Genomic DNA, 22,998 nt, shown 5'->3' with positions numbered 1-22,998 from the left:
GCATCCCGTGGGTTTCATCCCAGCTGCCCTTCTCATCCCTATAATTCCAAGGGGTCCCAAGGGAGGCACCCTCCCTTCCCCCATGGATTGCAAACCCCAGTTATGCTCCTCCTCCCCTAAGAAAAGAGGCTCCAGCAGAGCTGAGAATGCAGGAGCCTGAGACTAACATGAACAAGGGCATCTCAACACGGAGAGGCTGTTGGCCAGAACCCCACACTTAGCAAGTGATTCTGCCCAGTATAAACCGGGCAATTGGTAGATGAGCTCCCCTACACACACACACACACACACACACACACACACACACACACACCCCTCCCCAAGAGCAGACTGTGGAGACAGGCCCCGCCCACCCTGGGAGCCAAGGGAAGGCTGTGGCCCCCGCTGGTAAAACTGGGCTAATGACAGTGGGGGAACCGGCGGGGCCAGGGGGGGTGCTGGGGTAATTAGGGTTCTGCCTGGCGCTGGGAGATCCCGAGATGAAAGGGGCTCTGGCGTCACCGAGATGGTTTTATGTCCATGAATGCAGGTGTGTGTGTGTGTACATGGGGGGTGGGGCTGGCACAGTAGGGAGACCTCTCCTTTGGGGAAGGAGATCCATTTTTATGCAGCCTGCACTCCTCCTTAGATGGCCCTGATACCATGTGGATTTTGGTGGGGGCACACAGGGGAGGAAATACCACCCACCTCGGTAAAACTGAGAGTTGAGGAGGTAGGGCAAGCCTTGCCCCCTCCCCTGCTCACCAAGGGAACCAGACTGTTGAGGAAATAGGTGGTGACGGTGAATAGAAAACCTATACTGGAAGAGGGTGACATTTGAAAGAGGCAGTGGACCAGGTAATGTTAGAAATAAGAGGGGAAGGGAGGCAATGGGGAGTGAACCTCCAAAAGATTAAAAACATGAGATGATTGAAGTAAAAAGGACCTGAGGGGTCACTTGCCCAACCCTCACATTTTAAGGTTGAGAAAGCTGTCTCCGGGAGCGGTGGTGATTTGCTCAAGGTCACACACTGAGTTACTGGCAAAGAAGGGCCCCAACTCAGAAACAAACTCTAAAGCTCCCACAGGGGTTTGGTATTTAGACTTTCTCCCCGACTTATAAGGTGCAGGCGGCCGATCAATACTCCCTTCTCCATCCCCATGGTGCAAACCCAAAAACCTCGGATTCTTCCAGCAAGCCAAGGCTATTTTTTTTAAATATGTCACCGAGCACCACTGCTGTCGGTGGCGCCTGGAGTGGGGCGGGCGAGCGCGAACGGGGCGGGGGCAGAGGCGGCCGAGGGGCGGCCGGGCGGCTGGCCGGGGTCCCGGGGCGCGGCGGGGGGCGGGGGGCGGGGGCCGGCGGCGGCGAGGCGGCCTGCAGGGAGCAGCCGCGAGCCGGCCCGGCGCGCCGAGCCCGAGCCCCAGCCTGAGCGGGGCGGGGGAGGGAGGAGCCAAGAGCGGCCGCCGCCTCTGCCGGAGGAGCCGCGGGGCCGCCACACTCGCCCCCCGCCCCCCCCCGCGCTCACTCGCACTCACACCCGGGCGCAGGAGGCGGGCGGCCCGGGCCCCACCGGCCCCCCATGGACGCCCCCGGCTCGGGGCGCTGAGACCCCACGTCGCTGCCCAGCCCTGTCCAGCGCGCCACGCCGAGGTAAGGGGGAGGGAGCGAAGGGGCATTAATATGCAAATGCCTCGCGATTGATTATGCAAAGCCGTGGGGCTCTAGGGCCAGCTCCCTGGCGGGCTGGGGGGCGCCCGGGGGTACCTGCTGCCAGCCTCTGCCTTCCTCGGCGCCTCGGTCACCCTGTCACATTCCGGGAGCTCGCAACTTACGCCCCGGGGAAGGGAGGTGTTGCTAGGAGGTCGCTGGGCCCCGGGGTTCGCCGGCAGAGATGGCGTCCAGGCCTCCCCCTCGAGGGCCCGCCCGGCCTCTGTCCGGCCCGTCTGCTGCGCACTCCGGGGCCCGGCCCGGCTGCCGGCCGCCTGAGCTCCCCCGCCCGCCGCGGTTTGTTTACGGTGCGCCGGAGGCCTGCCCCCCCAGCCCCCACCCCCAGCGCCGAGGCCGAGGCCGAGGCCGAGTGGGCTTTGCAAAGACGCCTCCAGCTGCGGAGGGCAGTATGAGAGGTGGGGGGGGGCTTGCACAGGCCCCCGGAGAGGGAAGTCCCCCCCCATTCCACCCGCCTCCCCAATTGAGCATGGCCGTGCGGTTGCAACACTCCTAATTGCAAAAAAACGCGGCTTGGAAGGGAGGGAGTGTGTGTAGGGGGGAGTGTATTTGAGGGTCCCTAGATGATCTGGAGAGTTGCAAGCTAGTGTGGTTAGGGAAGAGAGGGAGGAAGGGACCTGTGTGGTGTGCCCCCTTCCCTTGTTTTCCTCCCCTTGCAACGTGTCTCTGGTGCCCCTTCGGTGCCTGGGGCCCACTCTTGTCCGGTGTGAAAGAAAGGCCTGGGGCGGGCAGGGGGGTTAGGGATGATAGGGCCAGTGAAGAGTGCCACCGTTTACAGGGGTGGAGGTCGCGGAAGGAAAGCCTGTGGGATGGGAGCCCACCCCTCAATGCTGGCTCTGGCTCCAGCAGGGGGAAGGGATGAAGGGGGATGTTGTCCATGATGAGGGAGGGGAAGCAAATGTGACATGCAGACACAGAGATATGCCCACACAGACAGCCACATGCATGCACACCCAGGGACACCCAGGCAGACTCAAGGACAGGAGCTGCTGGACACACCCACATGGGGACAAGGGAAGAGGCAGGCTGCTGCTGCACCGGGGAGCTGAAAGGGGTGGGACACACCCACAGGAGACTAAGAGCAGACCCATGCACATACCCACGCACAGGGTCACACGGAGATGCTGTCACACACAGGGGCAAGGAGGAGTCGCTGTCACCCACACAGAAAAAGTCACTATCACACGCATGCATGAACACAGAGCAATTGCACACAGGCGCACATTACAAAAGACCCTGTCACTCACAAGCACACACGTGCTAGCATGAGCCCAGTCACACAGGCATCATCGCCTGCCGTGACAGTGGCTGTCACTCAGTCAAAAGCAAACGCGGTTACATTTCAACACATGTATACACAACTTAGCAACAAGTATTTTCCTGGACTCTTACTGGGGATCTCTAAGGTTCTGTATACAACAAAACCTCTACTCCAAAGAAAATTAAATTTGCCTCTGTGAAAAGACTTTCCTGCATAATGGTGCAAGGCATGCGTTCATAATATTCGGAGTCTCTATTGCTTGTCATTCCCCCCTCCCCCCAACCCACTAAATCATGAGCTCCTTGAGACCTGGGAGAATCACTCCAGGAGCTCTGGATCCCACCCAGAGCCTAGCACAGGAGTGCTCTGTAAATACTTGTTAATTGATTGACTGAAATCTCCAGACACAGGTGTACTCATTTGCACAAGGTCCCAGGGACTCAGGTGCAGAAGGCGTTCACAGGACTCAGGTCCACACACAGTCACAGGTCTATGCCGACAGCTGCGTCCAGACAACCCCAGATGTGTACACTGTAGCTGTGCAGTCAGGCACACCCCTGCATGCACACATAGTTGTGTCGTAGATTTTTTTCCCTCAAGCTTCCTCCTGTCTTCTTCCTCTAGGCTTAGCCTTTTTTTTTTTTTTCTTTTTTTGAGGGACAGAGAAACAAGAGCAAAGAGAGCAGGGGCAGGGGGGTTCCAGAGGGCCGAGTCATGGGGCTGAAGCAATGTCCAGTGACTTCCAGCAGCTGAGATTATCCTAGCTGCTGTGCGTGTGTGTGTGTGTGTGTGTGTGTGTGTGTGTGTGTAGCGGGGGAGGCATTTGGGGAGAGCCAGCTCCTAGGGAGCCGTCCCTAATGCCACCTTTAAAAGCAAACGTGGGCCCCAGCAGCTCCTTCTGGGGTCATTTGTCTGAGCCTTTCCTGGGGCCATTGACTTGCCCCCTGGGCGGAGTTCCTGCCTCCCATCATGAGTCTGGCCCCTTTTCCCACCTCTGCCCTCCCGTCTAAACTTGGAAGCCTTCCTTAGGAGGCCGTGTGCTGGTGAGTGTCTGGTTGAGTGATGTGTATTTTTGACTTGGAATTTCTCTCTAATGCTGTCTCTCATTTGCTGTCTTGCTGTGTCTGATTCTCCCTCATCTTGTTTCTCTGACAGTCTGGAACTCTCCCCCAGTCGCTACCCCCGGTCTACCCCTGTTCTTGTCTCCGTCACAGCCTCTTTTTTCAGAGCTGGGAACTGGCAGTGATGAGCTTCATACTTTTCCAGTTGTTAATACTCAAACCCCGCCCCTCGCCCTGCCTGCCCTGCCTCTGGGGTCAATGGGAGGTTGGGTGGGGGGCCAGGGGGCTCAGCTGGCTGCTCAGGACATCCTCCTGCACTTCCTCAGTGCTGCAGCTGCAGCAGCAAGTTTTGGGGGCTGAGAATGGGGGTAAGGGAAGGGGGGGTCAGCTACGGCTCATGCTGACCTCTTAGGCTGGAGGGCTCAGCCAAGGGTACACCAGCTCAGTGGAAGCCCCGGTATGGGTATGGTATGCGGGCTACAGCCAGCTAGCTCCTAAGCAAGCCAGTGAGGAGGCCCCCCACCACACTGACCCACAGGAAAATAGTCCCCACCCCATGGCCAGTGGTGGGACTTGGCAAGGCCCCACTGAGCAGGGTCAGTGACAGGACTCACAATGGCCTTTCTCCACACCCCTGGCAGCTGAAATCCACCTCAGAGATGCCCAACAGCTGTGCCCTCTGCCCAGCCTCAGAGCCTGGTTCAGAGGGTACAGCTGCCCAGACTCTGTGGGGGGCCGAGTGAGGCCCCACTCCATGAGTGCAGGCTCCAGCTCAGAGTGGGAATTTGAGCAGGGGGCAGTGGAGCAGGGGGCCCAGGGCCGAGAGGACACTAAGCATTTCTGGCCATACTCCCCAGTAGCCATGACCTATTTGAATGAGGAGGCACTGGTAGTGATTCTACTCTAGATAATCCATAGGCTTCTATAGAAGAGGACATTGAGGCTCAGTCAAAAGGGAGACTTCACTGGATCAAAGAACAAGGTATTGTTCCTTTAGCAGGTAATGGCTAAGAGCAGGGGTTTTTGGTTGGTTGGTTGTTGTTGTTGTTTTTCTTTTTTTTTTTTTTGGAGCTGGAGTGCCTCAGGGTTGAATCCCAGCTCTGTCACTTGCTAGTTGTATAACCTCGGGCAATCAATTGAACCTTTCCCTTATCTGTAAATTGGGGATAATGATACTTATCTCATTCATCTTTTTGAGGATTAGAGGAGTTAGAATATATAAAATGCTTTTAAAAGTGCCTGGTGCATGACAAGCACTGTAAATGAGGAAACCTGGAGGTCTGGGTTCCCCTGGATTTCTCGGAGAAGCCAGGTGGAGAAATGGTTCTCCCACAGGAATAGGATGGCCGTTGGGTAGGATAGTGGGTCCCTAATCTCCATCCTCCTTACCTTTCATGTCATATCTTGCTCCCCTACAAGTCTTTGCAACCTGGAGCCCCTCTACCTCTTGCACATAGAATGCAGCACCCTACCTCTGCTGGCGATCCAGCATCCCAGCTACTACCTACCATCGATCAATCACTAAGGACCTAGCCCTGGCTGATAGATGCCACATTCCCCATCCCTACACTGAGAGGGCATTAGCGTGAAGGATGGTGGCACTGAGTAAGAACCAGTGGGTGGGTGTGGCACCTTGAGGACCCCGTTGCCTCTCTTCCTCTTTGAGTCTGGCGATAAGACTCCCTTTCTCCCCAAGATCCCTCTTCTTCAGTCCCTCCCCCTGCAAGGTGCAGCAGAGGAAGGATGCCCTGCAGTGGGAGAGCCTCTGGGCTGGAAGGCTAATCTCAACTCCAGTTCTCAGGGTTGCAAAGGTGTTTGGGGGATTTGTGCCTCCTGGGGAAGAGGCAGGCATGACTGTGGCAGAAAGAGCACTGGCTGGGAGCTGGAGGCTGGGTCTTTGCCATTCACCAGTTGCTGACTTTGGCCTGGGCTTTCCTCATCTGGAGACAATGATGCCTACCTCATTCTGAGCGAGGGCAAATAACATAATGTGGCCTGTCACCTGTGTTCAATCCGTGTTGCATGCTGGCGTGGTAAGCAACGCCTGTGGATTCTCCTGTTCTTCCGGGACCTGGCACACATGGACCCACGTGCCCCCTGGAACCAGAGACTGTTCCCAGTCTCTCAGAGAGGCATCTGGGGCTAGTGTGTGTGTGTGTGTGTGTATGGCGGGGAGGGAAGATTTGGTTTTCAGGCACACTGCCCTATTGCCTGCCCTCCTCCCCAGCAGGCCAAGGCTGTGGTAACAAAGGGGACCTCCCTCTTGTATGCTTTTGTATGAGGTGGTCCAGACGGAAGGGTTAGAAGTTCTCTGGGTAGACAAGGAGAGCAAGGTGGAACTTACTGGTGCCCAGGAAGTGCTATGGTTGCTCCTGTGCTTTGAGGATGAGCACTTAGTCTAGCGACAAGGGACTGGGGTTAAGGGTTAGGGCCAAAGCACAGCCACACCTGCCCCAGCAGTGGCAAACAGTAGCACAAGCCCACCTCCCCTTCTTCCTCCTCTCTTCCTCTTGTAAGGAAGAGATGAGTTCTTGGCTCTCAGAGCCGGAGCTGCCTGTTTCATTTTCTCTTTTACCCAGGCGCGTAGGCGGGGGAAGGGGAAAGCGGACCCGAGGCTATCGGCTATTGGTGGCTATCGGCGTTTTTGTACACACCAGTGAGTGGGTGTGTTGTGCGCGCATCCATGTGTGCATGTTTTGTGCATGTGTGGGCTGGGGAGGGCTCTGAATATCTCCTGGAACTGGGCACCCGCAGCCCGTGGCTCTGCGCATGCGGGGTGAGTGTGTGTGTCTGCACGTGTCCGTGTGTGTGCCGGAGACTCAGCTGCATTCACTTGCTCGCGCGCGCTCTCTCGCTCTCTCCTGCTGTCTCTTTTCGCGCGCGCACACACACACGTACTCACACACAATTTTCACTCTCTCTCTTCCCATTCCCTCCCACCCCCTCTCCCCCCTTCTCTAGCGCTCGCGCACTCTGTCTCTCGCGCGCGCGCTCTCCCTTCCCCCCTCCCCCTTTCACTCTCCCTCCCTCTCCCCGCCCCCTCTCTCTGCCTCTGCCAGTTCTGCTTGGGTGGGGGCTAACTCTCCCGTCCCTGGGGTGCCTGGGAGAACATCCCTGCCTTTCTTTTCGCCTCCACCATTCTCTTCCCTCCTGGGCTGTGCTCCCCAGGGCTTGCAGACTACTCCTTTCTATGGTCTCCTGGGAGGAAGGCAGCGGGGAAGGGAGGACCCCAAGCTCTGTGCCCGTGGTGCCATCTGCAGCGAGTGCCTTGGCCCCGTGACATTCATGCCTCCAGCATTCAGCTGCCCTAGCTCCCAGCTCCGGTTACCCTACCCGGCTGGCTGCTGGGGGGAGGGTGGGGAGAATGTGCCATGCCCAGCTTGGGGGTGCTCCTAACTCTGCCTTCTTGGCTACTTGGATGTCCCGCTTCCGTTCCTGAGGGGAACTGGGGCAGAGGCAAGAAGTTCTGTGGGTTGGCAGGGAAGGGGCTGAGCTCTTGAGCGTGGTTGTGGGCACAGGGGATGGAGCTGACCTCTAGACCTGGGCACCCACCTTGATGCCTCACTGGAGCTGGCCTGGGGTGGGAAGAGGGAGAGGAGAGCAGCAGGTGGTTAAGGTTATGGGAGGGGGGGGGTAATGTACAGTCTTTGCAGTCTTTGATGTTAATACTGGGCATCTGGCCCAAGTCAAGGCTGCTGTTTATGTCTTTCTGTCTCTGATCTGCAGGGGGGAGTTTCCTGTTATATTCTTTGGGGGGAGAGGATCTTTTGTTTAACCATTCAGCCCCCTATGTCTTATCCCCCACCCACATCTCCCATTCTCTAGCCTCCAAGGCTCCTTGGTGGCTAGGAGATCAGACTTAAGGGTCACTACCCTTAAGCTCCAGAATCCCATCTCAGGGGGGCCCAGGGAGAACCCACCAAGGAGTTCTGCCTCACTCTCCTCCCTCCCTCTTGCCAAGCTGGTGCCTGTGTCTGTGTATTCCTCTGCCATCATACCTGCCAAATAGGACCTTCATTCCCGCCTTCACGCCCTTCTCTTTCCTGCCACTAGGATAACAGTGAGTTGGGTGGGGCAGTCACACTCAGTCCATACCTGAGAATAGAACAGGGTGACCTGGGAAAGGAGAAAGAGGTCCTGGCCCTAAGAGGCACCTACCCCTCCGCATGGGGGGGCCCGTGTTGTGCTGCAGCCTTCACTCCCGCCAGACTCCCCAGGGGCTGTTGGTGTTTGTGGCTGCTCGTGGGAGCCCACGTTGGCACAGGCAGTAGTGTGCACATAGACGCCTGTGTTTGCCTGTGCATGCCCCTGTGTATGTTTGGGCTACAGTGGCCACCGGCGCCCCTTAGCATCACCCTTCTTGGCGCCCATGGTGTGGAGTCAGGGCATCAATGCCAGGTTATTGAGGGAGGGGGGAAGTATCTCCCCCCACCCTAGCATCAGGCAAAGAGGAAGGGGAGAGGGAGGCGTGAACCTACCCACAGCACTATTAATAGCCCACATGCCAGGCCACCAAGAACCAGCTGTCACCGTGGAAACCATTTCTACTCCCCCCTCCCCCAGCCTCCATGGGGTGGGACTTAGGCGGGGCATGAAGCACCCCCCACCCATCTTTCTTTGTTACCTTTCTCTCTTTGTCTCTCCTCCCTACCTCACCCCTTCGGTCCCCCATCCCCCATCTCATTGCTGCCTTTCCTTTCATTGTCATCCCAGCTCTACCCCCATCCCTGCCCATCTCTTTGTTCTTGCCCCTCCTCATCTTTCTCCCCACTTTTCTCCCCCCCATCATCCCTTTTGCCCTTCTCCTCCTCTTCTTTCTCCACTTTTCTCAGCCCCCTCTATACGTGTGTGTCTTTTCCTCTGTGGTTGGCAAGGAGGAGGGCTGGGCTTTCTTTAGAACGTTAAGGACAAAGTTCAGGGGCCCCAGACAGATGGGTCCAAAGCCAAGAGCAGACACTCGGAGGAGTAGCATGTGTAGAATCTGGGGCTAGATTGTGGGGGCCCAGAATCCCCCTGGGTGTGCAGGGGTGCGGAGAGGGGCAGTCCAGCAGTGGGAACCTGGCATGGTGCCCATGGAGACCGCATTGGCCTCTTGCCTCTGTCCCCCCATTGCAGAAGCACTTAAACTTAATGAAATGCTTCCCCTCCGTGGGCACCTTGCCCATACTGCCACCCAACAGCTCTTATCTGACAAAGGCAGTGGGTGGCCAGCCCACCTGACAGGTGCGTCTTGCCTTCCGGCTGTCCGGCCTAGTCTCACAACCCCAGAGCTCTCTTCTTCGGGCCGAGCCCCCACCTCTGCAGGGCATGTGCGAGGAAGGAGCTTGGGGAATTAAGCAGGACTCCAGGAGGAGGAGAGAGAGGCTGCCCTTCAGGGTGGGCATACTTAACCGCGACCCCCCCCTCCCCCGCTGCTCACAGTGAACACAGGAGCACATGGTATATGCTTCCCTGCATGTTGGGCCCTCTGCTTGCTCTGTGTTGCCTCAGAGGTCCAGGTATGTCCATAGAGACCCGGGGTCCCCAGGGGCTCTCCAATTTCTTGCTTGGTGGTGCCAGCCGAGGGTGCCCTGAGCATGAGGGCAGCACCTTGCTCCTCTGCCCATTGCCAGGGGTCATTGGAGCCTGGTTGCACTAACAGGCACTAGGGCACCGTTCTGCTCAGCACAGAGGTGGGGCAGGGAGGGAGCGTGCCCCTCCCCCCTGCAGGCACGTGCAGGCCCTTGGCAGTGCCCAGACACATTTGGAGTTAAGGCTGGGCTGGGGAGGGGGAAGGGAAAATAAACATGGTGGCTTAGGTTGGCACTGCCCCAGGTGTGCCCTGTAGCAATTGGCAGTGGCAGGGTGCAGAAGGAGGGGGTCCTCCAGAGCTATGGCCCGGGGCAGGAGCTGCCCATGCCATGTGGCTGCTGCTGGTGTCCCCTGCCTGGCCTGGCCCACAGCTGCTAATACCCATTCCCATACACCCTGGCCCTGCTCGCCTGCCCCCAGGGCCTGCTCCCCAGGGCTGCCCCTCTCTCAGCATGCCCACTCCTGTGCCTGCCTCCTCCCATCCCTGGGGGCGCTTGGGCCTCCGGCTGGCGAGTGGATTTTTCCAGCTTCTGTAAACAAGTGGTGGCAGCATGCCAGGTGGGCAGGAGACAGGCGGGGGCAGCACCGCAGCCAGGGTGTGCCAAGCACCGAGGCACAGCCTGAGGGGGGAGACAGGGAGACACCCAGACCCAGAGAGAGAGAGAGAGAGAGAGAGTCAGATGCAGAGAGCCGACCAGAGGAAGCCTCGCTGGGCACAGATAGAAGTGGAAACAGAGGCGACAGAAAATAGCCCTCTATTGTCCGGCCCAACCCCCACAACTTCCCTGGCCCCCTACCCCTCAGCGCCCTGGCTGAGGGCAGCAGGCCCCAGTGCCCAGTCCCTGGGCATCCCCACCCACTCCTTCTCCTCCCCCTACCTCCACCCCTTAGGGCTGGCTACGCCATTATAAATTTATAACAGGAATTTCTTCACAAGCCAAGAAAAACTTGACCTACTTTCTCGACAGCTCCCTGGGCTAAGGCTCCCCGCTCATTGCCCCCCCCACCCCAGTCTCCTGTCCAGCCCCCAGTGCCCAGTCTATGGGGGTAGCAAGAGGCCTAAGGGTCCTGCCGTGTGTCACGCTGGGGGTTTGCCTGGGTGCAGAGGCCCTGTCCTGTTGCCCTGCCCTGCCCAATGACCTGACTTATCTGTCTCCCCTCCCACCCTGGCTCCTTATCAGCTCCTGGGGGTGGGGCGGGGGGCCCAGGGGTGAGGTCTCTGGTACAGCGGCCACGTGATGGAGGTTGTGTCTGGGGAACTGCACCTTTGTCCCCCTCTCACATGCCCACACCTGCCTGTGTGTGCAGACTGTACACCTCAGGTCTGTCGCCTGTGGTCAGACGGGCAGCGTGGAGGGAATGGTGGGCCCCGGGTGGCACTGCCCGAGGCCCCAGCTAGCGGACTGAGGCTAGCATTTGAGACAAGCTGTTAGGTTCTTATGCCTGAGCCACCTGCTTCCTAGCTGTGTGGACGTGAATGCATGATCAAGCTATCTGAGCCTGTTTCTTCATCTGTAAGGTTCTGATACCCACCTCAGAGGACACATATCTATTCAGGTAGCCCATGTTCATTTCCTTTCCCCTTGCCCTTGCTGTCCTAGTGGGTGGTAGCACAGTTAAACCAACTGGGAAGTTTGGTCCTCAGACTGGGAAGTGTGACTTGGGACCTTGTACAGGAAGTTCTGGGGTCCTTGGGGAACTGGGATTGAGGAGTCGTTATTTGGTCGGCAGCAGCGGGGAGGTCAATTCCCCACTGTTTTCAACAGTGTCTCTCCATTAACGCACTCAGGTGGGCATTCACGATCCCTGCACGCGGCCCCCAGGTCCCACCTGTCCTTCTCCAGTACCGCCTACATGAGGGCTGAAAACTGCTCCTCCTGGCTCCCTTCTTGCCCTGTAATACTGATAACTTTTAGAAAAACTCACCTAGACGGGTGGTAACAATAGCTACGTACGTTCAGTGGACACTTATCAAAGGCCTGGCATTTGACTGAATGTCAGGACTGAGACGTACGTATGACCTGATTCTTTTCCTCCATACCTTTCCAGGGGCTCAAGATGTATATCTCCAGTCTTGCCTCCTGCACCTGTTGATCTGACAGGCTGTCCTGTTCCCCTCTATCTGTGCTTGCCCTCCATGCCTGCCACCACCTTGTGACGAGCCCCAAGAGCCCAAAAATGCTGCCACCAAAGGAATCCTATCCACCTACCGCCACCGTGCCATTGCCTTATCCCCGCCTCTCTCCTCTCTTTGCAGGGACTTCTGGACAAGACTCCAAAGCTACTCCCTCAGCGCAAGACCCCTCCTCAGACCCAGCTTGCCCTCAGCCCTACCACCTGCCACTCCCTGGCCCCTCTCACCGCCCGCCCCCCTCGGGGCGCAGGGCATGGTGTGAAAGGCCAAGTGTTGAGGGGGGCACCATGGGTGCTGTGCCCTAGGGCCTGGGTGGCAGGGGGTGGGCGGCCTGTGGGTGTGCCGGGGGGGCCGTCGTGCCCACCCCAGTCTCTTGGCGTGCTGGAGGGCATCGTGGATGGAATTGAAGTGAATGGAACAGAAGCCAAGCAAGGTGGAGTGTGGGTCAGACCCAGAGGAGAACAGGTAATGGCTCCAGCAGCCCGTTTGTTGCGTTAGTTCTTAGGCAGCACGCACAGTCCTCTCCCGCTAGGCAAACGAGAGCTGAGCTTGGGCCTTTTAAGCACCTCTGGAAGGACGGGCATGGGGCCAGCAAGCCGGCTGCCTACCTTTGCCCAGGAGATGAGGTCATGACCACATGTGGCAGGGAATTAGGCACCTGGATTGAGAGATGTCCATTTTGGAGGGGGGAGGCGATGCAGAGCACAGTAATTACAGGCGGCAGGCACGTGGCCCTTCTCTTGACAGTGCTGGGAAATCTCAGATGCCTTCCCAGTGGCCCTCACCTGAGCGTGTGGAATCCACATAGCCTTGCCATTTTCCTCCTCTCCCTTCCAGACTAGCGTGTGGTCCTGAAGCCATGGTGCCTGGGACACGACATTTCAGGGCACATGCACCAGTAACTGTTGGTCACAGCCCATGCTTATATTTGGAATCTATTGGGAGCCCCACAAGCTCTTCCTTGTTCATGGGTGAGAGCGGGCACTGCCATGGGGCTCCTCCCAGGAAGTGGAAGTACATGCCAACTCTGAAGGTTTTGCTCACACGTGGAGGGGGAACCAGTCTGCATACACAGCTAGGGATGTGTTACCTGTGATTTGCGTTGCCTTTGAGGAACCCAGAGGGTCTCTGCCTCTCCATCTGCCCCAAGTGGCACAGAGCTGTGTCCCAGTTGGCATGATGCCCCAGGAGCTGGGTACAGCCTGTGCCTATGGCCAGGGAGAAGGTGGGGGTGGGGGTGCTCTGGGGAGAAGTGTGGCTGTTGCCTTGGAAACCAGATCTTGAGCCAGGAGACCAGAGGCTTGGCCAGGCAAAGCCTTGGGGCCCATGGCTGGGTCCCTGAAATGATGGAAGAAATGGACGAGGCTGGCAGTTGGGTAGGGCACCTCGGGTATCCCTCCTCAAAGCCCAGGATGGGGGGAGGGCTCTGAAAAAGAAGACATGGCCTGTCAGTGCATAGCACTCACTTGCAGCCTCTGTATCTCCCTGCCCAGACTTCTGTGAGTCTGGGAGAGGCTGCTCCTGACTCAAAGGAAAGCAGGAATGCAGGTTCCTGGTACCCCCAAGGCTGCATCCCCTCCCCCCATCTTTCTGCGCCACCTTGTGGCTGTCCCTGGGACTGCACCCCCTAAATCGTAATTGCTGAAACCACCATCTCAACTGGGGGCTACGTGGCCTGGAGTTCTCCCACACCCACTCCTCCTGGAGGCAGGAGGGAGATCTGACTCTCCAGTGGTTGTAGAAAACAGACAGGGGAACTCCACAGGGGGCCTGGAACACACACTTGTCTGTGATTGTGACCCTGGCCAAGGTCACTGTGTCAGTGTGCTGCATCAGGCTCCAGGGGGAGGAGCCCTGCAACATGCCACATGCAGGGTGGGTGTGGAAGGTTATACAATCCATACACGTATGTAGAGGCTTATGTAACCTGTGTGTGCTACGGTTATATAACATGTATGGGTCGAGATTGGTAACATATATGTGCAGTGGCTGAGGGTTGCTAACACCTTGCAGTGGAGGGTGCAGGAGTCCTTGTCCTGGTTCTGACTCCAGTGCACAGTGTCACCAGGCACAAATGGAACTTCGGGTTGTTGCTTTGTTAAATAGAGGCCATGAACAGGGTGGCTTTGGAAGTCTCCTCTCGTTCCAGGTAATAGGCTCTAGTTGCTAGGCACTATATGCTTTCAGTCACTGTGGTTATTCAGCATGTACGTGACCTGGAAATCAAGCCACATGTTCACTAGGAGGAGGGGGTGGTATTATTAGGTGTCCATCCAGAAGGTTGTGTAACACATGGGTCATAGAATGTATTCAAGAATGCGCTGAAAATTTCATAGATGTATGGATCCTGATGCTTACTTACTATCCTTAGTTTTATACTGAGGGCTGCATAGTTATCCAGATGCTCTGGTCTTCTGTTACGTACATCTGCGTGTGTCCCAAAGGTTATATAGCTTTAAGCGTGTCCAGAAGATTGTTTCTGCAGAAGTTCCATGTACTGAAGGTTTAAATATGTGTCTATCCTGTGGATTAAGGGTGTTGAAGATTCAGTAGGGTGTGTGTGTGTTTGTGAGCGCGTGCGTGCGTGTTTGTTGGGGCCCTAGAACATGCCTGTGCCCCAGCCAAGCCCTTTATCTCTCACCCCAAAGCTTCTAGATGGCTGGACCTTTCTCAGTTTTGTCAGCTGACCTGGGGGTGGAAGTGGAATGAGGACACAAGATGGTGGGAGTTGGGCCTGGGAGATTATATAAACCTATTGGATAAGAAGGGGGCTGCCCAGAGACTGCTCTGTGATTTTGCCCACTTTGCCCCCATCCAGTGCCAGGTCACCAGATGGAAAGAGAAAAAGAAAGAACGGCCAATGTTCCCTGAAAACCAGCATGTCAGGTGAGCCTGGCTGTTTGTGACTTTCTTCCTTCAACCCCATCACATCAGGCCTACGGCTCTCTGGGAGCCTGGGTATGGACCAGCAGCTCCTGTGTCCCTTGGGGAGAGTCACCTAGAGGGCTTGGGACGGACTTGCCTGGAGGTGAGAGGGGTGATAAGGGCATGCCTTACCCAGCCTTTGAGGATGGGTTAGGTCAAGAAGGACCTCTTCTTTCCTGATAACCCCCTTCCCTGAGCCCCACCCCACCCCTGTGCCCCTGAATCAGGGTCTGGGGCTAATGGGCCACGGGACTGTTTTCCCCTGAGATGAGCTGCTGACATGTGCTTCTCCTTCTCCTGCATCCCCTGCCCCTCAGATGCAGCAAGAGAAAATCCCCGAATGGGCAGTCGGAAGAACTGGGATTCTCCATGTTCTTAGGGAAGGGGATGGACAAGGTGACCTCTAATGTGTCTCCAGGATTCTACCTAGACACAAAGAACCTTTCAAGGAGGCTGGGCTAGGGGATGGGCCAGGAAGGAGAGGTTGGGGGATGAAGGAAGTATAGGAGCCTCTCTGCTGGGGGCCCAAGCCATGCCTGCCTGCCTCCCTTCCTCCCTCCCAGGGTATATCCCTAGTTACCTGGACAAAGACGAGCAGTGTGTCGTGTGTGGGGACAAGGCAACCGGTTATCACTACCGCTGCATCACTTGTGAGGGCTGCAAGGTATGGACCAGCCAGCTCCTGCCCCTCCCCCCCCCACCTGAGCCCCAATCTCACCCACCTGAAGGCCCTCGGTGCCTGGCAGGGACAACCCTATCGACCCCTAACCTAAAGCCCACCTGTTGCACCACCATTTCTCCTCTCTTATTCATTTGTCCATTTACAACCTCTGCTCTGCCACTCATAGATAAGATGCTGAATTTCTCTGGGCCTCAGTTTCTTCATCTATACAATGGGGATAATCACACTACCTACCTCACAGAGCTGTTGGGAGAATTAAATGAGCTAATTCATACAGAGTATTTAAAACAGTGCCAGGTACGTAAATCCCAGCTATCATCCATCCACTTGCTGGATCAGGTGTGAGGGAGGTAGTATGCGCCCTGCCTTCAAGCTGCTCACAGCCTACCAGAGAGAGGCGCACTGGAAACAAATACTGGTTTTCAAAATGTGATTCATGGACTGCCTGCAGAACTAGTTCAGCGCAGATCTCCAGGCCTCATTCCAGCCCTACTCAGTCAGAACTTGTGTGGTGAGGCCTTTGTGGACTCTGCCTTGGAACAGGTCCCCAGTTACCCCCCTGCACCTAGAAGAGTGAGAACGAGTGCTGGGGAGCACAGTGGGGCCCAGACTTGGAGAGGATAACAGAGTCTGCCTGGGCAGTTGGGACAAGGTCATAGACTTGGGGAGCCTTAATTAGATCTCACCTAGCTCATTTTCACCTGCAAGGGTTTTCAAGGATCATCACCTCCTGAAAATGTAAGACCTTCCAAGAAACAAGAGTCTTTAAAAATACAGGAAGACTTCAAGTTCCTCTCTTTCTTAGTGTCAACCAAGCCAAGACCACCGGGTTCAGGGTCCCTTAGAAGTGTTCCTGGAAACAATACAAGCGGCATAACAGAGCAAGGATCCTCACCCTCAAGGACAGTCGAGTCCCAGAGAAGGATCCCAGAAAGACAGAAATGCCTTGGCCCCAGCTCTCGAGAGTCTGATGTTTTAAGTCTAGAGTGAGGCCTAGGAATTTGTATTTTTCGTTAAGTGCAATTGCTAATTTATTTTATTTTATTTTAATTTTTAAGTGCACTAGATGGTTTTATTTTATTTTTTTAAGTGCACTAGATGATTTTAATACACCCCAGAATGTGAGAACTCAGATCTTGTATCCCATACCACAGGTCCAGTGCTGGCTCTCCTGCCCATTTAACCACACGACTTTGGACAGATTGCTTAATCTCTCCAAACTTCAGTTCCCTAGTCTCAAAATGGAGATAGTAACATTTTGAGACTACCTCATGGGGTGGACACAAGCATCAAATGTGATGATGCACACACAGAAATGGCTCATGAGTGCCTCATAGCGAGTGTTCAGCACTTGGTAGCTCTTCCTGTTATTGCCGCCATCTTGATTCTTGAGACTTTTCCTTTAGGGCAAAGACTAAACCCAATATGTAGAATTGAAAATTTTCTTTTAAACCTACTCATGTCCATACACAATGACTTTTCTTGATTTTTCAACCCCTCTATTTCGAGAATTCCACCTGCATGAGCAATAGGCAGCATGTATAAGGATGGGTGTGGGAGGTCAGTTTTATTGTCAGAGTTGTTTCGCAGGATGGAAAATAAGGTATCAGTTGGACTTCCAAAGCTGCTGCTATTCCTTCAGGCATCATAGCACCTGACACCATCCCAGGCTCATGTCTGTGAACTGGGTTCCTCATCCTTCCCCTCTGCCACCATCCTTCCCCATGTGCCCCTGCCCTTCAGCAGCCCTGAGAGCTGAGGGTACATATTTCTAAAGTCCTCTGGCCCCGCCAGGTGATTCTGGGCTTACTGGCGTCAGGAGGATGCCAGGTTCCCTCATCAATACCCCCCTGCCCCCCCCAGTGAGCTGCATGGTTGGTTCATGAAGGGGAGATCATGATCACTACATGCTCCATCTCCCTCCACCCCAGGGCTTCTTTCGCCGCACAATCCAGAAGAACCTCCATCCCACCTACTCCTGCAAATATGACAGCTGCTGTGTCATTGACAAGATCACCCGCAACCAGTGCCAGCTGTGTCGCTTCAAGAAGTGCATCGCCGTGGGCATGGCCATGGACTGTAAGGGGATTGGGGTGGGGGTGGGGTGGGGTTGTTGAACCAGGTCGCCATGGGTAGGGGTGAGTTCAGATATGACTGCTCCCCGCCAGACTATCCTCAGAGCCCACAGTGCAGAGTGACAATCCAGGCCAGGATGATAGGGAATGAATATTCAGGATCTTGGGCCCTGCACGTGGGCCCCAGTGCCTACCTGCCTTTCACCACACCAGGGCCTTAGAAAGAGTTGTGGGGTAGAACGAAGTCCTGATTACCTCCCCATAGCACAGTGTTCCTGACCACCAGAAAAACAGCCCACTTTTGGGTGAGAGTGAGCATCTTGCATTGGCTAGGGAGTGGGTAGCAGCGTCTTCTAATAACCACTGTCGCCATAACCCTTTAGACCAGAACACGATAGTCAACACGGTCCCAGTGACTATCATGATCCAGGTTGTGCCACCTAACTGCTAGGTGATATTTGGGAAGGCACCTAACCTTTCTGGCCCCCCGTTTCTGAACCTGTACATTGGGAAGAGTAGTTTCTGAGCAGGTTGTGGAGACTGCCATGCAGAGAGCATCGTTTCTCTCTGCCATTGACAGTGGTTCTAGATGATTCGAAGCGAGTGGCCAAGCGCAAGCTGATTGAGCAGAACCGGGAGCGGCGACGGAAAGAGGAGATGATCCGATCACTGCAGCAGCGACCAGAGCCTACTCCTGAAGAGTGGGACCTGATCCATGTTGCCACAGAAGCCCATCGCAGTACGAATGCCCAGGGCAGCCATTGGAAGCAGAGGCGGAAATTCCTGGTAAGGAGAGAGGGGGCGTGGGGAGAGCAGCAGCCAAGTGGCCAGGAGGAAGAGCTCAGAGTCTTGCTTCCCTCAGGAAGCCTTCTTTGTTTAATCTGACCCAAAGCTAATGCTCTCTACAGTATGGCGATCCTGATTCATACGCCTGTGCATATGTATTGCTGATGTCACAGCCTTGCCTATTCAACCTGATTGGGAGCTTCCTGGTTGAATTTCCAGAGAGCAGGGGCAACTTCTCGTCTTTTTCCTACCCACAGTGACTGGGAGGAGAGAGTGAGGACCGGTTATGTAATAGTATTTGGGGGCAGCTGATGGGTGCCAGGCATTATGGTAGGCCCTGGCAAAACTGAATGCTAAGTGAATGGGCAGCATGGGAGGAGAACTGTTGGCTGTATATGTTGAGTGAAGACAGGAAACCAGTATCCAGTTCCTAGAGGAGTGTGCCAGCGGGTGGAACAGTATAGCGTTAAGAGCACAGCCTCCAGTACCAAGCACATGTGTGTATCGTCAGGAGTCAGACTACCTGGGTTCAAATCCTGGTTCTGCCGCTTACTAGTCATGTGACCTTGGGCTTACTGCTTAGCCACACTGTGCCTTAGTTTTCTCATCTGTGAAATGGTGGTAAGTATAACATCCTTACAAGGTTGTGGTGGGGATTCAACAGGATCTATAAAACACATAGCCTAGTGCCTAACTGCATATTAAATATGTTAAATATTCAATAAACATAGCTTCTATTATTATGATATTACTTCTACTGTTAGGATCACTGTTATTATTAGCCGGCTTGCAGCTCTGGCTCTGATCTATTCTCTGCCCCAAGGTGAAGGAGAAGCCTTAGGCCTAGGGCAGGGCAGTCCCCTGGTACTGGCCGCCCCTCTTCCCCAAGCTGCCTTGGAGCTCCCCCTGGTGGGCAGGGAGGCTCAGTGAGAGGTTGAAAGGGGTCTGTAGCCCCAGCTGACCCCTGTCTCTTCCTTCATAAAGCCGGATGACATCGGCCAGTCACCCATCGTCTCCATGCCGGATGGAGACAAGGTGGACCTAGAGGCCTTCAGCGAGTTTACCAAGATCATCACCCCGGCCATCACCCGTGTGGTGGACTTTGCCAAAAAACTGCCCATGTTCTCCGAGGTGAGTGGCAGATGGGAAAGGCATGGTGCCACACTAGAGGAAACCTGGGGCTGCTCCCTTGGTCACCCAGTGTCAGCATATGCTCATCTAAGGTCCTCTGGACAGGGAGCAGTCCCTATAAATTGACACACATCTAACACACACACACCACGAACACACACACACAGCTAAAGAACCGTGACACTCAAAGTGCCCCGCCTCCCCAGCCCCTCCCTGCCCTCCTCCCTCAGCATCTACATGGCTATCCTGGCTCCAGCAGCTTGAAATTTCTCATTTTAAAGAGCACTAAGTCTGGGCACAGGCTGCCCTACTAGCTGTGTGACCTTGGCTGTGTTACCTAATTCCAAGTGCCTAATTTTCCCCTGCAGTGGGGATGGAGATAATGACGGGAGGGAGTTCATTCATAGGCATAATTGTGAGGTTTACTGACATAGGGCATGTGCATGGCCCAGAGCAAGGTTAGTTGTTCAGAGTACACTGGCTGAGGTCATTGGTGGCCTCACAGCTCCCAAAGAGCACCCACAAGAGACACTCATGGGGAAGGGCATGCTGAGTGTTCCTGGGGCCTTGCCACTCTGCAGCTGCCTTGTGAAGACCAGATCATCCTCCTGAAGGGGTGCTGCATGGAGATCATGTCCTTGCGGGCGGCTGTCCGCTATGACCCCGAGAGCGACACCCTGACACTGAGCGGGGAGATGGCCGTCAAGCGGGAGCAGCTCAAGAATGGCGGCCTGGGCGTAGTCTCCGACGCCATCTTTGAACTGGGCAAGTCACTCTCTGCCTTTAACCTGGATGATACGGAAGTGGCTCTGCTGCAGGCTGTGCTGCTAATGTCAACAGGTACCTGCCTACCAGCTGGGAGGGCTCGGAAGCTTCCAGGGCTTGGCTGGGCCCTGGGCCTATCGCTGTCCTCTTCCTTGAATCCTACACTCGTTCTCTATTCCCCAGCTTCTCTGTACCCCAAGCTTACCTCTGTCATTGGGCCCATTCTCTGTCCCCGGACCTTTGTTCTGTTACCCATCCCCCCTTGGTTCTGATGTCCAGGCACATCTCTTACTTGCCCATGTCTCCTCTGCCCCTTATCCCATCTTCCCTCTGTTCTTTCTCTCTGTCCCCCCCCCCACCCTCCACTTTCTGTCACCCACATTTGCCTTTGTTCCCCACCCCCCCAACCACCTACCCCCCCATCCCTCCTCTGTCCCCTCTCCCTGCCCCTTCTCCCCTCTGCCCTTCTTCCCACCAACTCGTCTCTTTGCCCCCTAGTCCTGCCCTGTCTCCAAGCCTCCCCTCTCTTCCTACCTCTCAGTCCCTGTCTTCTTTCCTCACTACTTCTCCAAACCCCCAGCACCCCAGACTCCTCCTCCACCCTGCTCTTGCTCCCATACACACCGCAGGCCCTTTCCCTCCCCTTTCCCCCACCCTAGTCTCTCCATGTCTGTCTATCTGCCTTCACCCACTCATGCTCATACCCCTTCTTCACTGCAGACCGCTCGGGCCTGCTGTGTGTGGACAAGATCGAGAAGAGTCAGGAGGCGTACCTGCTGGCGTTCGAGCACTACGTGAACCACCGCAAACACAACATTCCGCACTTCTGGCCCAAGCTGCTGATGAAGGTGACTGACCTCCGCATGATCGGGGCCTGCCACGCCAGCCGCTTCCTCCACATGAAAGTCGAGTGCCCCACCGAACTGTTCCCCCCACTCTTCCTCGAGGTCTTTGAGGATCAGGAAGTCTAAAGCCTCAGGCGGCCAGAGGGTGTGCGGAGCTGGTGGGGAGGAGCCTGGAGAGAAGGGGCAGAGCTGGGGGGCTGAGGGAGGCCCCCCCACCCCTCTTCTCTCCTTCCTCTCGTCCTCGGATAGATTCAGCTCCCACACACACACCCTGCACTGCCCGTCCCTCCTCAGAACCTCCAGCCCTGGGACAGGGCAAACACATGAACTTGCTATGAAAAGGACAGTGTGGGAGGCTGGGGGACCGTGTCCTGCAGTTCCCAGGACCCCATCCTCTAAGGTAGGGGAAGGGAGGGAGATCTAAGAGGGGACAAGCCATCTTGACCGTAGGGGATGGAGGAATGTGGGGTGGGGGAAGATGCCCTCAACTTAGCCCCTACACACACACAAGAGAGAGCCCCCCCTGCACAGTTCCTCGACTGAGGTTCCCCCTCCAGGCTAAGGGCCTCTCTGCTTCCCCAGACGCCTGGGTGCAAAGAAAGGCTTGGCTTGGCTCCTCCCCCTGGAGGTTAAAAATTAGTCATTCTAACGGCACTTTGGAAACCAGGCAAGGGGAGAAGATACATGAAGAAAAACTAGACAGAGAGAAAAAGAAAAAAAGACAGTGAGCGATTGATAGAGATAGAGAGAGAGAGATGATATTAAGTTATTAACCGAGGCTGGCCCCCTACTACCCCTAAGCACTTTGAGAGCTGCCCCTCCTCCCCCCGAATCAGAGAGAACTGCCCCACATACCAGGTCCCCAAGGGCAGGGCTGCCGATCAGAGCTGTGAGTTAACACAACAGGGTCCCGGCCATCCCTCCTTGCCTTGCCCCTCCCCATGTGCCCCTTCGGCACCCCCCGCCCAGTGCTCCCTCTGCTCTCTGCCACTCGTGCCCGCTGAGTTCCATCTACCTCTCACGCTGGATGCCAGCTGGCCCTCACCAGCCTGCCCTGCTGCCCACACAGCTCCCCTTTCAAGTGCCCAGCCCCAGGGGTCTCTCCCTGCCCCCCTACTCCTTCCACACCTTGGCACCCGCACAGGAAAAACTGTGGCTCAAGCTCCTGCCCTCCTCACACCTGCAGTATTAGCTACAATCCAGATGCTGCTGCACTTGGGGGGGGGGGCGTGGGGGGCTGTGCGTGAGCTTCTCCCAGAGCCTCCACCCCCTTAGGACCGTGTCCCCATCTGTCTTCTGGGCTCTCTCTAACCTCTGCCCTCTTCCTTCCCGACTCCCACTCAATGCACTAACCCAGACTCTGGGCGGGCAGGCACCAGAACGGGGGTGTCTAGATAAATGGCACTTAGTTGGGGCCCCAGGGAGGGGGCGGTTGGTGCTCCTCCTTTTTTCTTTGAAGCTCTTTAGGCCAGCCGCCCCTCTGCCCCTGGGACCCCCTTCCCCTCTTCTTTTCTCTAATTCAGGGACTTTGGCTTGAGCCACCTCCCACCCTCCTGGTGAGGAGTGCTCTGTTGGTCTGCACTTGGGTGAGCTGCCCTCCTCCTCTTCCGTTTGGCTGTCGCCCACTGCCCACTCCACAGGGGAGAGAGGGAGGGAGGAGGTAGCCCTCCCATGGGTGGGGGGGAGGGAGGGGGGAGGGACAGAGCAGACCAGAGGGCCCTGGGCTCAGGGCTGCATGTCGGCAGGGATGGATGGGTGGACATAGATGCCCCCGGAAGCCATGGGGAATGGGGCAGGGGCAGGGGGAGGGGTGCCAGGGCTTCCTGCGCTTTGCACTATTGGGGCAAAAATGTCTTAAGCAGTGGGGAACCTGCCACCCCACCCTGACCCTCAGCCTGCCACAGCCCCCTACATACACACACACACACACACACACACACACGCGGGAAGGCAATGCTATGCTGCCCATCAGGGCATGCCCTTCCCCCACTGTCCAGGTGTTCTGACAGGGGTGGAGGGCCTGGAAGAGCATCCGCTGTCACCTGTGCATGTGC

At 56.2% G+C, this 22,998-nt stretch overlaps 1 protein-coding gene across 1 annotated transcript; it reads left to right on the top strand.

The window, feature by feature from the left end:
- The first annotated feature begins 1,446 nt into the window (after window positions 1-1,446).
- THRA (thyroid hormone receptor alpha) lies at window positions 1,447-22,595 on the top strand. Its single transcript, XM_039227717.1, has 9 exons — window positions 1,447-1,633; window positions 11,859-12,200; window positions 14,554-14,621; window positions 15,224-15,324; window positions 17,274-17,421; window positions 17,998-18,203; window positions 19,188-19,334; window positions 19,916-20,174; window positions 20,820-22,595. The coding sequence occupies exons 2-9, from the start codon at window positions 12,148-12,150 to the stop codon at window positions 21,068-21,070; spliced, it is 1,233 nt and encodes a 410-aa protein (XP_039083648.1). The 5' UTR covers window positions 1,447-1,633; window positions 11,859-12,147; the 3' UTR covers window positions 21,071-22,595.
- Window positions 22,596-22,998: the final 403 nt, after the last annotated feature.

Source organism: Hyaena hyaena, unplaced genomic scaffold (assembly GCF_003009895.1).
Source record: "Hyaena hyaena isolate Hyena2069 unplaced genomic scaffold, ASM300989v1 scaffold_29, whole genome shotgun sequence".
Taxonomy (NCBI): domain Eukaryota; kingdom Metazoa; phylum Chordata; class Mammalia; order Carnivora; family Hyaenidae; genus Hyaena; species Hyaena hyaena.
Note: the sequence above shows the minus strand (reverse complement) of the source record. Positions and strands in the feature narration are given on the sequence as shown.

Coding starts and splice junctions, on each gene's coding strand:
- THRA (XM_039227717.1), top strand. CDS start 12,148: ATGGAACAGAAGCCAAGCAAGGTGGAGTGTGGGTCAGACCCAGAGGAG. Junction 15,325..17,273: donor TCACTTGTGAGGGCTGCAAG/GTATGGACCAGC, acceptor CCTCCACCCCAG/GGCTTCTTTCGCCGCACAAT. Junction 20,175..20,819: donor TGTGCTGCTAATGTCAACAG/GTACCTGCCTAC, acceptor TCTTCACTGCAG/ACCGCTCGGGCCTGCTGTGT.